Source organism: Colletes gigas, unplaced genomic scaffold (genome assembly GCF_013123115.1).
Source record: "Colletes gigas isolate AHSC1104 unplaced genomic scaffold, ASM1312311v1 Colletes_gigas_Sc00048, whole genome shotgun sequence".
In the NCBI taxonomy this organism is placed as follows: Eukaryota; Metazoa; Arthropoda; class Insecta; order Hymenoptera; family Colletidae; genus Colletes; species Colletes gigas.
Window position 1 is genome coordinate 890,997 of NW_025106677.1, and position 17,868 is coordinate 908,864.

At 41.9% G+C, this 17,868-nt stretch overlaps 1 protein-coding gene across 1 annotated transcript in view; it reads right to left on the reverse strand.

Moving 5' to 3' along the window:
- Positions 1-2,688, reverse strand: part of LOC122403299 (insulin-like growth factor 2 mRNA-binding protein 2) — a 71,626-nt gene extending 68,938 nt beyond the window's left edge. Inside the window, exon 1 of the mRNA XM_043406752.1 lies at positions 2,575-2,688. Coding sequence (XP_043262687.1) covers positions 2,575-2,663 — 89 coding nt within the window. The 5' untranslated portion in view covers positions 2,664-2,688. The remainder of the gene's footprint in view (positions 1-2,574) is intronic.
- Between the last annotated feature and the right edge of the window lie 15,180 nt (positions 2,689-17,868).

Below are 17,868 nucleotides of genomic sequence, written 5' to 3' on the forward strand. Positions count from 1 at the left end.
CTTGATAGAGGACTGTACTTATGAATGGAGACCATATTAAAAATAAAAAATTAATTCCATCTGTGTTATATAGAGCAATATTGTATACCGAGATTCAAATTTATTTCTTAATATTTAATCCTGTTTTGATCATTAGACCCCTTCGAAAGAAAAATCTTAAACAAGCAAGAAATGCACGCGAATAGATCGCGACGCGAGTCTCTTGTTTACGATTTTACTCACGAGGAAAGCCAAAACAGATTACATTCTTTTAACGTTTAATTATTTTTGCTGTAAACTAAATATAAAAAACACTACATTTATCACTGCGTAGAATTCTCATCTGCATATTTAGTAAATTTATTATTATACCACCGATCTTTTTATTTGTACGTCTGAACAATGGATATACCTAAAACACTCGATAAACCGTAATTGTCATTGCGGTACGATGAACGATCCAACATATTGCGTCGCGTGTATTACACATGGGTTCGAGTTAATCACGACACGACTAGAAACACCACTATCCGTACGAAGTTTAAATGAGCATTAACGTTGAATTTTCATTTCCCGCCTTGTTGACGCCGATCGCGCCGAATTTCAGGGACGATCGCGAAGCTATGCCACGTGCGATATCAAGGCCACGGCTAGCTTAGCGAAAAGAAAAACAAAGCGCGTCAGTTATACAACGCGACCGGAAAGTCAAATAACAACAAAAAAAAATTGTTCGTCGTACGCTATCGCGTAAAAGCACCGATCGATTCAATTTTTCGAATAGAACGAACGAAAAACGTTCAAACTCTTGCTGTACGTTGGTTAGAACGAGGATGAATATAGCAAGATAACAGCCGAATGAAGCGAAAAGCAACGATAGGCAAAACTTTATTCGAATAATAAACCAATAATACCAGAATAAAATACTTCATACTACGACTGAAATTTTTGTGTTCATTTAACGAAATAACGAATAAATGGATTTAGTTATCTACACTTTCGAAACCATACACTCGATATTAAATTCACTGTTCTGTAACTGAAAATTATCTTATTATTTTGATCGTGTAAATATATTATTTTTTTTTTCGGTGCTTCTTAGAACAGGGCTTTAATTGCTATCGTAACGACTTAAAATCGACTATTAAGATTTGTTTTTATTATATGTTCTCGAACGATTTTGGATCCCGTTCTCATCGACGCGGAAGTATTTTCGCACGCACGGTATAATTCGCGCGCCATACCAGCGACACGCAAGTATTTATCGTCGATCAAACATTCTAGAAAAAAAAAAACAAGTCATTTAACGAAACGGTCATCTTCTAACGGCGTGGCCTACTACAATATTGAGAGATATCGCGAAGTGAATCGGTTATTGCGAAAGCACGAACTTTGATAACAGCCACGGCACGACACACTTGAATAAATTCTTTCGTTTGAAAATCCGGTTTTCGGAAAGACCGAGCCAAAATAACAAAATTCTATTACGCGGTCAGCCAACAGGTTACGGAAGGGAAAAGAAATCGTATTATACCTGTCACGCGCGACAATGAAGCACACACCGGAAGTCTACGTTCCGTGTTTAGTTAGTCGGTTGAATTACAACGTTTATTAAATATAAACTTAACATTTAGTCTCCCTTCGATGCAATGTATATGTACAAGGGTTTTCGTCAATCTCAAAGAATCGAGGTAAGTGTTAACAAACAAATGTTGTGTATATAAAACGTAAAAACAAAACGTTTATATATTATACACCGATCTATGCTTTCGAATGCTCCTTTGTAATCACAACGTACATAATGCAAGATACGAAAGGGAAACGTTTACGACGAATAAACGGTGTTGGTAAATTCGCGAATTTCGGCGACAGAAATCGCACGATCAAAAGCCTACCGAAAAGTTCGACGTTACGTAATTTAATTGTCGAAGCATTAAGGCCGATTTTAAATTCTTATATAACGACGGAAGAGAATCGAATAGACGAAAATGTTGCCCAGACACAATGTACATTTATAATCCGTTTCGGGTACGTACGCGAGACCGTTAACATATCTTGCCGCCTTTCAAAACTTGCCTTCCGTGTATACGTGTGCGCGCACGTCAAGTGTTCGTGAACGATCTGTTGACACGAAGAACCGTTACGCGTATTCTAATATTCGTTCATGTTTATTATTGCCAAGCTAGCTCCGAAAAACGCAGTTACAAGAGGCAATCGTAATGATTCGCGAATACTTCCCAGATCGACAAACTCTTTCGACGATAAATTCCGAATCACGTTATCTGTGAACCGAAAGCGTTTATTTCTTGAACCGGAAATAATTTCGATCGCTCCGTATCGCTGGCGTTTCTCGCTAAGGGAAACGTGTTTTCGCGAAACGTTTCGATCCACCGGGACGTGTACGCGCGCCATGAATAAAATATACGTACAAAAATATGCGTGCGAGAACTTAATTGTTAGAAAAAAAAAAAAAAAAAAGGCGCGAAGTTTCATCGACAACGCGCGTGATCGCCGGTAGATCGTGTCGGTGAATTTCTAACCTCACCGGAAACACGATACGAAGGCCGGGAATTCGTAAATAGAGGATGACTAATTTACCTCGTGGTATCGCCGTTTTTCTCCTCGATTTCCAAACGCTCCATTTCCTTCTGCAACAAACCACCTTCCACAAACTTATCCAGGGACATGGTTCTTTTTCGTTCGTTGTAATTCTCACACAAGAACTGATGGATTATTTACAACAATCGCTGGCGCGGTTTAGCACTGTTCAATATAATATATATATGTATATATATATATATATATATTATATTATATATTATATATCTATATATATATATTTATTTTTTTTTCTCCTAAATTATCTTTTAATGCAGCTTTTCGTCGTTAGCTGCCGCTAATCGACTGAGGTAGACAAACACTGGCACTAAACACTGGCTGATTTCTCGTTCGCGCGACCGAACGAGCACGAATGAAAGAGAGAAGAGCGAGAAAAAGGATGAAAATAGGACACACGACGGCGTATATGCGACGAAGACACGACACGGCCGACGTACAAGCACTCTCGGTTGGTCCGTACAGTAGCGTCCTCTCTCGTTTCCTTAATTTCGTACTCCTTTCGCGCGTGTGTTCCTCCCTCTTTCGCCCTCCGCGCACGGCTCTCGTCCCTTTCGTTGATCACGCTCTCCTCACGGCGTTTCCACCTTCTTCTCGCGACGACACACGATAGATATATCGCGTGCGGAGCAGCACCACGGGACGCAACGATTGAAAATATCCGCGAAGAGGACGCGTAAAGAATCAACGAGCAAGGAACGATCCACGACGGCACCGGGTTCGCTAGGTTCCACCCAAGATAGAGTCTCGCTCGTCTCGTTCTCTCAACGACCGCCAAAGGGAAACTCGCGCGGGTGGAGCAGTTTCGTACTTTCCTCCTCGCCTCTCTGCTCCTCGGCTTTCTACAACCGTGCCTCCCCTTACCCTCCTGGCCCACTGTCGCTTCCTTCTTTCTCGCGCGCCTGCCGTCTCTGCCTCTTTCTCTGGCCAACCAAGAAATCCCTCCACGTATCGAAGACGCGCGAGCACTTTTACCAACTGAACGGAGACAGCCAAGAGCTCGTACGTGATTGGTCGTTCGAGACGATTCCGGGACCGTGCGTTATCCGGTTCCCGCTACTGCTCTCGCTCCCTCTCTCTCTCTTTCACTCTGTCTCTATATCTTTTTCTCCTCTCTCTGTCTCGAAGAATGATGAACACCGTTTTGCACGATGACACAACAGGATAGAAAACACCGATGGAAAATGACGCGTTCCACGGAATTACGGCTGGGTTCCTCTTCTCGTACGTAACACTTATGTATTCCCTGACGCACGTGGATCAATCGGCCGCGTGGCGAAGGCGCCGGTGCGCGGTTTTACTCGGCCGAATGCGAAGCGGACACGACACCCGGCTTCCGTTCCGTGCGAACCGCGTTTGCTACGTTCGTAAATGACACTGGCCTCACTCCGCTGCTTATACGTGGGTGCGCCCTCTCTCTGTTCTCCAGTATTCCTGTCTCTCCCTCTTTCGTTTGGCCCTATACGCGTCCGTCTTTTGCACCCTTTCGGTCCGCTACCCCTTTCCTCAGTTTTCGCCGGGCGTTTCGATCAGCACTGGCTGCGATCACGACGAACGCGCGACGATCAATGGGGGCATAAATGCGCGTCGAGGACAGAGAGATACGCTCGTCCCGAATTTTACGCACAACCTATCAGATGATCGCGGTTACGCACACGGGTGTCGAGTACGGAAACACACACACGGCTGGAGCGGCGTGCTGCGCTGACGGCGGCTATATTGGCCGGGATATCTAACAAGAAAGCGCGCTGGGTACACTGATATTATTTTTATAACAACGCGGTGCGCGGCCGTCCTAGGCCGCGCCCAATGTACCCCCACCCTCGTCCGGGTTTACTCCCCTCCACGGACCGTTCCTCCCTCTCCTACTAGGGGAAGCCTTACCGTTCGTCCCCACCAAAAGACATAGCGGCGTACCGGCGTGTGAGACTCGAGAGAAGGGTGAATAGGAAAAGGCTCTCGACTATCCTGCGTGGGTATATCAAAACCGGAACGCGACATTTTCTTCCCGTGAATGCCATGTTACTTCGATACCCGTTCGATCGTTACGCTAACATACCTAACCCTTAACGTTCGATAAACATACTCCATATAGATTCGCTTATCCTGTTCAACCGACGCGTACATTATTCTACTATAAATTTCGCCGGCACACCATCTTGGATAATGCAAAGCCCGAAAGACACGAGTCATTGGTCGCGAGCAGAGTCGCCATCTGATGGGCGCCGGTAAACACTAAACCTTGTTTTTCCAGTGAACTTGAACGCGACAATAAGAACACACGATGACCAACACAGTTTTCCATTATCCCCTTAAAGTACGATTTAATGTAATTTTACAAATTTTGTTTAACACTAGATTTACGGGCATTGACCGCACATATATTTATTGATACCTTTCACGTTGACGATTACTTTAAAATACGATTTTTCTTTTAATTAGGATATATATTCATGCCGTTGCATCAATCAAATTCAACATAAGTTGTTAAAAAATAATATTTACGCGTTCTGCAATTTTAAATATGGAATCTGACATCCGTCAAATTGACGGCTTCCGTAAATCTAGTGTTAAATTTATTCGTACAAGATCGCGAAAAGAATTTGTTTTACGAATATCTCGTGAACATAAAAATGTGTTGATATAAGTCTTGATAACGAGTGAGTAGCCTCACGATTGTGAAATTTGACATCAAGAACTTGTCACGAGTCAGACGCGTTATTGTGTGGTAAAGGGTTATAGAAAAAAGTATTTGATTCCAAGGAGCAAATAATATAGAGACTCCTTTTCTTTAATTTTCATGGTCGTGTTAGTTTGTTTTGAACGAATTACGTTTCTCCGCAACGCGGTTAAATGGCAATTGTAAGAGCGAATGTTGGCAAATTTTTTAAATAGTAAATGTTTATAGTTGGACGGTTTTCCTAGGATGATTCGGCCAATCGACCCTATTTGAGATATTGACAGCACGTGGTGTGTGCTGACAGATTCTCAAGCACGATGTTAAAAATATCCTATGGTAAAGAATTACTTTTTTCTCTTTTTTTATCGAAACATTTTTCTACGCAGCTTCCTACGATAAACAGAACTTGACACGATAAATACTGCGGTATGATACGCAGATTCCTACGACGAAGCTTCCCTTGTTTTGTTAAATTTCGGATCGAAAATAATTTTCGAATAAATAAGGCCAAATCGAGAAAGTGGGACGATATTTTTTACCAGTTTCGCTGTACCGGGCTCAGATCGGACTTGTCAACTAGCTAAGAAATGTAACGCTTCACCCCTGGGCTCGTCGACATCAAGGGCACTTCTCTGATCAACTTGTAACCCAAAAGGGGGAGATTACAAGTGCCCAACTACCGTGACTTTCTAAAAGACACCGCCGTACGTTATTTCACGTGTATTTGGTTCATGTTTCATTAGCGCTCGAATCGACAAGTACGACCGGTACTGGGGGTTTTCGAAACTGCGCGTAGAGTTTTACCGAACGTCCAGGACCATAAAAAGAATGAAATCTCCGAACGACGAAATACGGATTCCTGGTTCTTCGTTGAGCCAAAGGGTTGATTCCGTTACGGAGGTCTCTTTGTTCGGCCAGGTAGAAAGGAAGGATTCGCCTTTCTTTTGTGCATGCCTGCAGGTATATGGGTGCAGGTCGACCACGGGTATTCGTGGCTTTTCTGCGCTCACGTTTCATCGTCATTATCTTTGGCAATGACGAGGGTGTTATCCTTGAACTAGATTTATCATTCACAGAATCATGGCCGGATAGCACTTGAATTTGTGACGCGACCGAACGCCTCGCTGAATTCTATGTGTGTTCGTTGTGCCTTTTCAGAACGGAAAATAATCCTGACGAGCCCTCTTCACGAAATCCACTTCGTAATTTATATCCATACATATTATTTTCCCATGGAGTAGAGCTTATATCGTCAACAACATTGCAGATTCTTCCTTCATTTTTTCAACCATTTTCTACCGTTCGACGAAAATTACAGTTGATAGTATATGTTACTCTCATAAGAAAAATTAATAAATTCTACTTTTACCTACATTAAAATCGATCCAAGTAAAAGAGTAAATCTAAGCATCAATCGTATGCGATTGTTTGAGAAAAACGTTTAGATTGTCACGGTGGATAGTGTGATAAAATTATTGAACGGGAACATATACCCTAAGCATCCATGCTTCCGTTTGCGAACTTTAATTCGAACGGTCAGCAACATGATCATAATTTTAAGACGGGTTCTACCGGGATTTGACCTGAATGGCACACCTGTACGACATGTGCCATGATCTCCCGGAAGAAAACAAATGATGATTACAAATCACCGAATTACGCAAAGGGGATTGCAGGATAAAAAAAGGACGAACGCACTGCGCGAGGGGAGTGGACGCGCAACCGAAGACGTTGATCCACTATAAACAAGTGGACACCCAGTTATAATACCAGCTTGAACTTGAATTTTTAATGTGCCATTCGGTCACGTGGTTGTGCTATGAATTTTTATTACACGGGGTTAATTTAACGAGCAACAGAGGTGACTCGTCCTTCGACAAAACTATTTTGCGACAAACGTTTAGAAAAAACGAGTTCCTCAGAGTGCATTTAGAAAGAAAACTGGTTAATTTCCAGATAGTAAAGTGTAATTTCCTGGCAAATTTAATTCATGTTTATAAAGAAGATGCTTGTACGTCGAAAATCCTTCGCAAGATAGAACTTTCTTTTTTTGTACAGTTATATTGAAAATAAAATTCGAGCCAGCGATTGCTCAAATTTTCTAAATGCATTTAATAAAATCTGCAATACACCTTTGATATTAATATATTGCCTGCTGGACGTTTTCGAGTCTCTCGATCGTGGTAAATTCGTAAAAGCCGGCGTCGTTGAAAACCAGCTCGTGTACTCTTTTTCTACCAGCTTAAAACCCCCATCAACTAATTCGCTAAATGATCAATCGATTATCCTCTTCATCGAGCGTGAATCCACATCGGCTTCCTAGAACCGTCTTCTACGGCTCGTGACTTATTTTTGCTTTAGCCACCTATGAAATCATTACCCTTGCGCTGTCAGTTTCACACTTGCGGATTCGGTATTACGTGAAAACAGATAATCGACTGGCTGGCTATATGGCCGGTAAAACGAGGACCGTGGATATCTTTAGAACGTGTTCCAAGAATTCCGTAGGTTTCGGTTAATTGGCTCTAGAATCCGATAAATACCATTCCCCGACCAAACAACATCGAATTCGCTTGTTGCACAGTCATGTCGAGACGAAAGTGCATACCTTACCGCGAACCAGATCGCGGCTCTTTGTTCCTCGCAGTAATGACGGTTGGGGTAGGTTAAGACAGTGTTTAAGGATAATTAATAGTTGGACGGCTCGTAAATATCGGTATCAATGAAGCGTGGCCAAAACGTGACGTGGGGATCGGCAAATGGTTTCCGGGCGCATAAAAATTAATGGATCTGGCGTTAACCTTCGAAGCAACTATCCCTATTCTGTAGGACTCGTCAAGGTTAATCGTTAGTCGTCCTTAGAAAAATGATATTCGAATCCTGTCTGCTAACAAAGATATTACGACCTTCTAAGTTGCTACAATTTTATTATTCGTAGAGCCAATGCAGTCGAGTACTGTCACGGAGAAGCAATACGCCAAGTTTATTAATCAATTCAGTTTGTTTCGGACATAACTTTTTATGCATTTTTTATATTTCTATATAATATTTTCCCGCAATAATTATTTTATCCCATTTAATATAAGGGGTAGCGTATACATTTTTCAGAGTTTATGGTTTGCGCAATTGTTAAAAACAATTGTTTATTCGACACTAGTACTAGTCTACTCCAAGCGTATTGAAATCGTTGGAATTTTTATTTTTGGGATCCATTAAAAACAATTGTTTATTCGACGCTAGTACTGGTATACTCCAAGCGTATGCCATTTCGAGGGTAGGTAACTCGACATTGTTGGAGAACAAACGTGGCTATAACTTGAGAACAAGGTCAAACAGGTCACGCGTTTATCGAAACTTTTTCCATTGTTTTTGTATCCGAAAACCATCGCTGGTATACCCACGTGTTACACCCTGTATATTACATTACCCTCGTCGCGTCTTCGCGTTCAAGCGATTGTATAAACGCCGTCATCGCGAATGTTTGTACCTACACATAATTACTCGGGCAGCTCTTATCAACGTAATTTCCAATGGCAATGCCATCCACGTGATTCCCGTAGAACCGTGGAGTGGGTAGTTTAATAACTGGGACGGCCGTAGAAACGAGCGATCCGAGACGAAGGGAACGAACGAGAGAGGTTTTTACCCCTCCAGGGTGGACCAGCCGATGGAAGGAAAGCAAGGAGGAGCGACGTAATTCGGGCCAGGAGGAAAGGGTCCTCCAAGGGGAGCACGGAAGACGAAGGGCGCGCAGGGGTAAAGGGAGAATTTTGGGTGGGGACAGAGAGGGTAACCGGGGTAAAGAGAGAGGGAAAGAGAAATGCGAGGGTGCGTAAGGGTGGCAGAGCCCTGGAATCAATAGTGGCCACGCACCCTTGAAGAATTTTCGCACCAGGAGCCCCGGATGTCTCAGGACAAACTGGAAAAGCTTTCCCAGCTTCTCCGTCGAATACCGGTTTAAGTCGAAGAAAATCGAATCGACGGTATGTTATTTTAAAGAAACTCGACGATAAAGTATACTTCCTTAATCGCGTGAAAACATACCGCGTCTTAAAGCAGTGGGAAGAGAAACGTAGTATAATATCACCCAGTGAGAAAAATCGAAGAAGATGCTTCGACGCTTCGTAAAAGGATTTTAGCGATTTGTTAAGAAATTTACGAACTCCTATACGCGTTAAGTGCTCGATAACATAGCTCGTAGCAACGTCTAACGTCGAAATATTGTTAACCGTATCGTTGAAGTTCTTTATTCACGCGTGAACGATTATACGCGTAATCCGGATTTCCAATGTCTAGCAGCATGGCTTCTGACCGTCCACAGCTGCAGAGTGTTTTTTTTTTTTCTCGTCCAACCGCAGTCGAAACACTTTCCTACTTGAAACCAAAATATCAGTCTGCCAGAAGATACGTTATCTGTTTCTACGACGCGTAAAAATAAGTAAATTCTCGTAAGAATTTAATCTTAAATTCGGTATTAACCGACGATAAAATCGATCGAATATGGTTGTCACTGTAGTATAATCGTGTTCTTCGCATAACTCGAATACGCGAATCAGTTTTGGCGAAAACATTCGCGTTGAAAATTGTCGAAAGTCAGGGAAATGTGTGTCTTTACAGACGAGTAAAGAAAAATTAGGATGGCTGGGGAAAAATGACTCACCTCCAACCACTGGCAGCTTGGCCGACCGAAGATTCCGGTAGGGCGTCGCCGCTACCCCTAAAACAGGGAAAAGGAAAGCTATGGGATACGTAAGGACACAGGAGTTCTAGGATATTAAGAAAAGTTATTCAGGTAAGGATAGAGTTAACATTGTTTAAAAAAAAAAAACATTCTTTCGTTAGAGACTCGTTCGATGTGTTAAGGTTCGAGATTTAATAATCATTATTCGATATTTCGCATGTGAAATGAGTTTGCTCTTTTTGTTCAAAGGGTTGGGCTGCATTAACTCCGTAATTATATCGTGATTTCACTTTTCCTCTCCGGCGGAACGAAATTCCATCGAGCAGCGAAATTATTAGGGTGGCTCAGAAAATATTGCACGCATTAATCACTCGTTCTTGGTATTTTTTTTTTTTAAACTGGCTATTAAAATGAAATGTATATATATACATTAATACGTTGTTGGAAAGCCTCTTATATGTTCATATGTTCGTCTATCTTTGAAATAAAGAGTCAAATTAAAACTATAACTCATAGTGTATAGTTGAAAGTGACGGGAAGTTTTGCTACTATTATCACCGAATAAATTAAGATTTTGAGGCTTGCAATATTTTCTGGTATACCTTAATCGCTGACGTAATCGGGAGTACGCAGCCAACGAAAATCGAAAGTCGAAAGCATTCGACGTACGGGACGCGAAAAAGTTTCGTACCGCGGATAATTGGAAGGACCTCGCGACGTGCATATTAATTGCGGTCTATCTGGTGGCGGACGAAAAAAGAATTAATAATAACCGCGTCGCCGAGATACGGATCTGGCCGGTCGGTTGGCCAGGTGCAGCGTCTTCCGTGATCCGCGCATATTCCGAGGGTTTCTTTTTCACGGCGTCCTTTTGCGTCGGTCACGCCAATTAAGAGGCGTCGTCGTTAAAATCACCTTTATGCTACCTTTCGTACCAGCTACCGTGCGAGGTTTCAATTTGTCAAGGGAGAACACTCTGGATCCGATTTTTCTCAAAATTGCACTTTCACTCTTTCGATAACCATCGTCGAGAACGATTGCGTATCGTCGAGCATTCAACGGACTTTGATTCTTAACTTCTTGTTGTCGAATAGACAGCCGTATTTTGACGCGAACGCGTAATCATAGCGTACCGTGTTTAGTTTCTTTTCTTTATAACGATGCGTTATTACGGATTCGAGGGTAATTGAGCGGTCAAAACGAGCCGAAGATCGATCGCGAGAATCAATTTCCATCCGTTGCTCGCGCTTCTTATTTAGTTACGACTCGGGAACGGGGGCAAAAAACGCGTCGTTCCAGTGGTGCAATTTGAAATTAAGGCGTCGAGCGTAACTTCTCCGCCTGGGCAAAACGGCAGCTGCGTTTCGCCAACGAAAATCGCGTCTCCCATAACATCGTCCAAGATTTTACGATCGGCCACATTGTTGTATCGCCTTAAAGCGGAACCATCGGCGTTGCAACGGCGAGAAAGTGCATCGGCGCGGGGTTGCACCGTGGGGCGGTGGTAAAAGAAGAGAGTGAAAACAGAGGCGGATGCAACGCCACGGGGAGAGGGTATATAACAATTATTGCACGTCAGCGTACCTCAATTTCGAGATAATTAACCGAGGCCCTTTACACCTGCGGATTGTGCAAAGTCTGTACACGCGCATATCCGTGTAATTTTCTTTTTCACCGTGACGATCTCCGATCATCTACGGATTCCACGCGTGATAAGAAATAGGCCGATAAAAACGGCAGAGGATAAAAAGAGAGAAGACAAAAAAAAACGTAACCCCAACCGCTTTTGCTTTTTGCCGAAAAAAAAGGCTATCGTCATGACGGAATTCGGCGCGTCCCGACTTAATGTTCTTACGTGCCCTTAACATCGACGATGATTAATAGCCATTAACGAGGGGAATGACCTGCACCAACGTTCGGGTTTAAAGCGTGAAGCATTTAATATCTTGAAAAACGTAATTTACTTTGTAGACAAGCTGTTCCAATCGCTGCGTTACACATTTCTTTTCTTTCGCGACTCCCTTCCTGGCGATATTAACGGAGAAAGAAACCGGAAGGAAAGGGCAACCTGATTATGCAAATTTTCCAAAGAATTGAAGACTTTGAAATACTCGTTTAAAAATTGCGGAACTATAACAATTTTCTATTTCTTTTTGTCGGATATCAAATTCTGAAATTCAAAGGTCGAATCAGGAGCTTGTCCGGATTCGTACATCGATCCTACGTTATTTGATTTATTTATAAATATTGTAGATAGTGTCGTATGTACATCGATGAAAATTTCATTTACATGCAAACGATCACAAACTCTTTCGAATAGAATTAGTGTAATAGAAATAAAACAAGAATTGATTATTGCTAAATATTGCTTTTCAGGAATTCGAATATCGATCCTACGTTATTAAATTTACTTAGAAATATTGATGAAAATTTCATTTATATGCAAACGATCACAAACTCTTCCAAATAGAATTAAATAGTGTAATAGAAATAAAACAAGAATTGAATGTTGCTAAAGGTTTCGAAACGAGCAATATATCGATCGGATAATCGGCCAATCGAACATCGACTTTTAAATTTCGTTTCGTTGGTGCTCCTTAGGGGTCTGGATGGTAATCGCGTTTCCATTTTCCAGCGAGTTACTTAAGGGCACAAATTACTTTGCGCGACCAGCAGCCCGGAGCATCTGATCGGTAATTTCGATCGGAATTCCGTGGCTTATGTTTAAAGGCTACTCCACGTCGGATGCTATTAAAGTGTCGCTATTAAAATTCACAATTACAAATACATGACAAGGTGAACCCTTTACAATGGCTCTCTTTTATTATGTCTTCTATTCTTAATTCTGTTCGATCTTTTAAATCTCGAAAGCAATATAACGTAAACTTAATTAGCAAATTAATTCACTAGAAATTTTCAGCAAACAATTTCTGAATTTACAATGTAACCCACAAGTACGTTCGATACGCTGATCTATTGATGCACATTATCAAAAATGTGCAATAGTTGTATTTCAAGAAAGAAATATTTCAATCGATGCACACAACGAGACGATTGTTTCCCATGTAATTCTACTCGTGTTTTACGAAACAACGACGTAATGAGCGGTATTGGTACGACTGCGAATTGCTTTTAAAATATTTTTGATTGCGATAAAATAATTGTACACCTGCGCGATGTGCCAGCAAAGTGCAAATTGACCCTCCGGGTAAAAGTGAGATTGACACGGCTGACACAAAATTACGCTTATTAACATTGCTGTCCCGAAAATGCATTTTACGGGCGAAAAGACGGGTTTCTGCAACCATTTAACGTGTCGCGGATAAATAACAAACTGAATATAAATAAACACCTTTATCTTAATATATGGTTGAATATTAAACAACTTACAGGATATTATTTACGTAAGTTATTAAAATGAATTTAGTTTGACTATTATTTCTCGTATAAATTGACGATTGGGGTGCAAAACCTGTAATCTATCAGGACGACGGTAGCGTGAAACTTTTGTCCGCAACTGTAGCCGTGTAAAGCTAGTCTATCTCGTAGGTCAACCAGGTGTCTATTCATCGATAGAATTCTCGAGTGGCGATCCCGCAGGATACGCGTCGGTTTCGTGTGTGAACGCAGCTGCACGGGGGCCGCGTATCGAGCTCCTCCTCATTAGGATATCGTCCCTCGAGGCCCGTAGGAAGATGCTTTAAGCAAACATCGGAAGAAGCGATCCTACCGGGCGGGTCCCGGTGTATCGTTTTGTTTTCGCTCTTCCGACGTAAGAAGCCGCCGCTGCTTCCCGCAGAAAAGAGGATCCCAGAAGCCAAATAAAGGAACAGGGACTCCTCCGAACCCCGGGAACCAACAACGCGCGATCCAGTTTCGTGTTTACCCAGCCTTTATATGCGTCAATTCACCGAGAATCGTTGCGTAAGAGATTACCTGATAATCCTGGCGCAAAGTCACGAGTAAAAGAAAGAGCGTTTAGGAATTCAAATCGCGCCTGGGTCCCCGGAAAGTGGACCAGACGGGAACGAACGGGGGACTTTTCTGCTGTGCTCGCTGAGACCCTAAACAGGCCACGTGCTTCGCATTCCTCCAACGAGTCCAAAGGTTTCGTTCTTCTACGATTGCGTACTTATCGATGCCCTTCGGAAACATAACGTTTTGTTTAAAAACTTTCATATTTTTCCTAACGCCGTGCCCCGTTCAACGTTACACGTTTCATTCTTCGCGCTAAAAGAATTTCATTAATATTGGGACCCAATCGTAACCACTGTGCTCGAACGACGATTTTCTAGGTTGCTTATCCGAGCCATCCATTGAATAAACACATACGTGTACGTAATTTCAAACAAATATAATATTTTATACCAATACGAATATCACGATACGATTAAAAGCAGGGATATTTAGTTGTGTAAATAAAGAGTCGAAACAGTATCGTACATTCCACGCTTAACAGATTAATTGGATAAGAGATAGCGGAATCAGAATAATAAGAAATACTTGTAGATTGGGCTGATCAATAGATGTCGGGAAGTACGTTCTTTGTTTTTTTGTTGGGAAATTAGAGTACTAGCATACGTAACATTAATATATGCAAACAGTGTAACTAAATAAGTAGAGTACATTATCAAAAATATATGTGAATTATTTACACGTGTCAATCCGTTAACATAGATGTTTTTGTAATTTTGTTTTTCCTACAAATTTTCAAGCGTGTTCAACTATACCAAAACTAGTTTAAATAAGGGTATCGATGTAAAACGAAAGTTACTGGGTTAGGAATTCCACGCGAACTTGCCAAACAGATAAAGAACGTTCGTCTCGAAAAAACCTAGTTCGCGGTTATGAGAGCAAAGTATCGCAAAGTTTCGCTACCAGTTCGCGCTTGCGTGGTGCGTCGGTGCAGTCGACGTAGATGCAACAAGTGCAAGCGGAGTACTATTAATCTCTTGCAGTTTTATATGGATCTCGAGTCGATAGCAACCGTACTCGCAGAGAATTCTTTTTTGGAATTTTTTAATTCCCCCGAGGAACACGTTTGCGAAATTTGAACGTGTGCATTCAATAATTTCTTCATTTATTGAAAGTACACAAACGTTGTTTGAGCAAAAATAACTATATTTCAGAAGAATTATTATAATAATATTATTTTAAAAATTTTCGTTTGAAACAGGACCTATATTCGTCCACTTCGTTGGGCATTTTGAAATGCATCTAACAAAGTAAATAAACTGCTCTTTTCATTAATATATTTATAGACAATTGGTTTTTTTTATAATAAGTAACACTATTGTAACTAACAGATTTGTAATTTTGATGAATTGTATTTTTGATAAAAAATATCAAATTAACAAAGATCAATTAGGCCAAACAACGCAGTAATGGATATTGCATCAAGACGAACGTAAATGAAATTCAAAAAGAAATAAGGAAATTAACTAAATCCAAGAATCATTAACGTAAATTTTACATCACATTCGCCACGCGTTCTCTCACAGAGTAAACATGCACGTTTCCAAATTATTTTATCAGATAATTGCATCTTCGAATTTGTTTTGCTATTAGTTCGTATAATCCACGTTCTGCCGTAATAATTTACGGTTTCGAATGATTCTAGATAGTAAAAGCTGAATGTGCCCGCGTCTCTAATGGTGATTGCCCGGGTTCGTCTAACGAGTAAAATCATTTACGCGAATAAGCTCGACGCGGTGTGACGATACTCTGTAATTTAATAAGCGTATTATTTCGGTATCTTCCCCGCGTTGATCTGTCGCTTTGATGCAGCAAAACGTCCCCTGTAATAACCCTATCGCGTTTGAAATGCGTCGCACACGCATCGTCCCTTCCTCCCGTTAAAAAGGCGAAAAGGAAGAAAAAGAAAAAAGTATCAACAACATTCAGAAATTCGAGTCGCGCCTGCGTGCCGAAGCAGCCGGCTGTGCATTGACGCAACAAGTGCATGCAGGATGCACCACGAGCGAACGGGGTGGGTAAAGAGGGGGCGAGGGGCAGGGGGAGAGAAGGGTAACGGGGTTGGATGTGGTGGTCTGGGGAAAAGTGGGGAGTCGAAAGGGGTGGAGGACGAGCAGAGGCAGAATTAAATGCAAGGCGAGGGAGGGGGCACACCACCAGAGAAGGGCACGAGGTTGGCACGCGCCGAGTGCAACGATTCACTCCAAGAAAAGAGAGGGAAAGAAAAGAGACGAGGACAGCCGACCGGAACGCAAGAGAAAGGGAGAGTGCATTGCAACCGAAAGGAAGAGATGTGCATCTCCGGGCGATCTCTTGTAGCAAGCTTTTATTTCTCTCTTCCGTGTTCCATGTAACGCGCACATTTGCGCGCGGTTATATGAATTCCGAGGGGACAGGCGATATAGACAAACGACTGCTCTCGAGTGCAGGAAATGCAAACAAAGTGCATTAAATCACCCGGATAACCACCGGCTGCAGGGGTCTCGCTTACCCCCCGTGCACCCTTCCCTATCGTGCAACCTGACTGACCTGATATGCACCGCTAGGTGCATAGGCCTTGTTATGCAAATGAGAAAAGTGCAACCTCGAAATGCAAGTGGAAAACGGTACGGTAAGCGCGTGCTGCGCGCACTACGAGGGATGCACCGGCATTCGATGCTATTACTGCTTCACCCACTTTGTGGTTAAGGTCCCAAACCGGGGGACGAAACATAAATTACTGGTTTCCAGTTTGCTCGTCGCGGCCACTCTTTTTCTACCCTTTACTTAACAATTACACTGACCGTTTATTATTATTCGGAACATTATATTACAAACGAAGTAAGCAGTTATATATACTTGTCAACGATGACGTTTTATATTATACTTGTTTCACTCAAGTTGTTTCTCTGTTTCTCCTCCGTTGGAGATGAAATTTGATTTACAAATAATTTCATTTCAAATAGTATTCGTAGAAAAAGAGATTAAAGTTTCGTAAAATAATGGTTTCGCTCTAAACAAATCCGAATCGTTGCTCTTCGTTCGGCAGAGAAAATATTGATTGCATTCGTACGTATTCTTGTACCGATTCGATTACAGTTACACCCTTCGTGAGCCGGTTTACCGCAACACGGGTGTACGAGCAAGAAAAGAGTAGCGTATATTGCACGTGCCTGCATTGTGCGGATGCACCGCAAAGTGAACTGCCTTTCATCAGGTCCAGGACAAGCCTTGCGGTTATCATATTAAGACACGTGCACAATTTTCGAATTTTCGAGGAACCAGCCACACCACAAAAAGTACCGAGGGATTCGCGAACCACAATTGCAAATGAAATCAGAAAATTCGAGTAAAATTTACTGATATGTTAGCCACCGTTAAAAGATTTAAAATTTCTATCACTGGTATTAAGCGATTTGATACGAATAAAATGTACTGTAACTTTCATTGAATCTTTTTTATGAGAGAAGCAATTTCTATTTACTTGAATTAACTTGTTTGATGAAAACAATATTTTTTCTATTCCCTAAAGAATGTTTTACCACGCTATCTAGAAAATAAATATCACTTTTTGAAGGACAACGATTTACTTAATGGATGCTTAACGGGTCAAAGAAGGATCGAGATGGACGTTGGGTGATATAATTACAGTCATTCGTTAAAAATTTTCCACTCGGTTCTCACACTCACTCGGCAAGCGTAACGTTACACAGCGGCGGAATTAACACAAGAAGGCCGATAGAGCCAGTTAAAGAAGATAGAATCAGAAACGCGGCGGATCCCATGGAATCATTGTAAAGATTCTCGAGGGGTGAGACCCCCAGACCTTAAACTAGTTTCTGCTCGTAACCAGTTCGTTTCTCGGCTGTCTTTCCTTTCTCTTTCTCCGCCTCATCTCGCCCTTTCTTCTTCATGTCACTGTAGCCACTGTAAGAGAGTGCTTTACATTTGAAACATATCG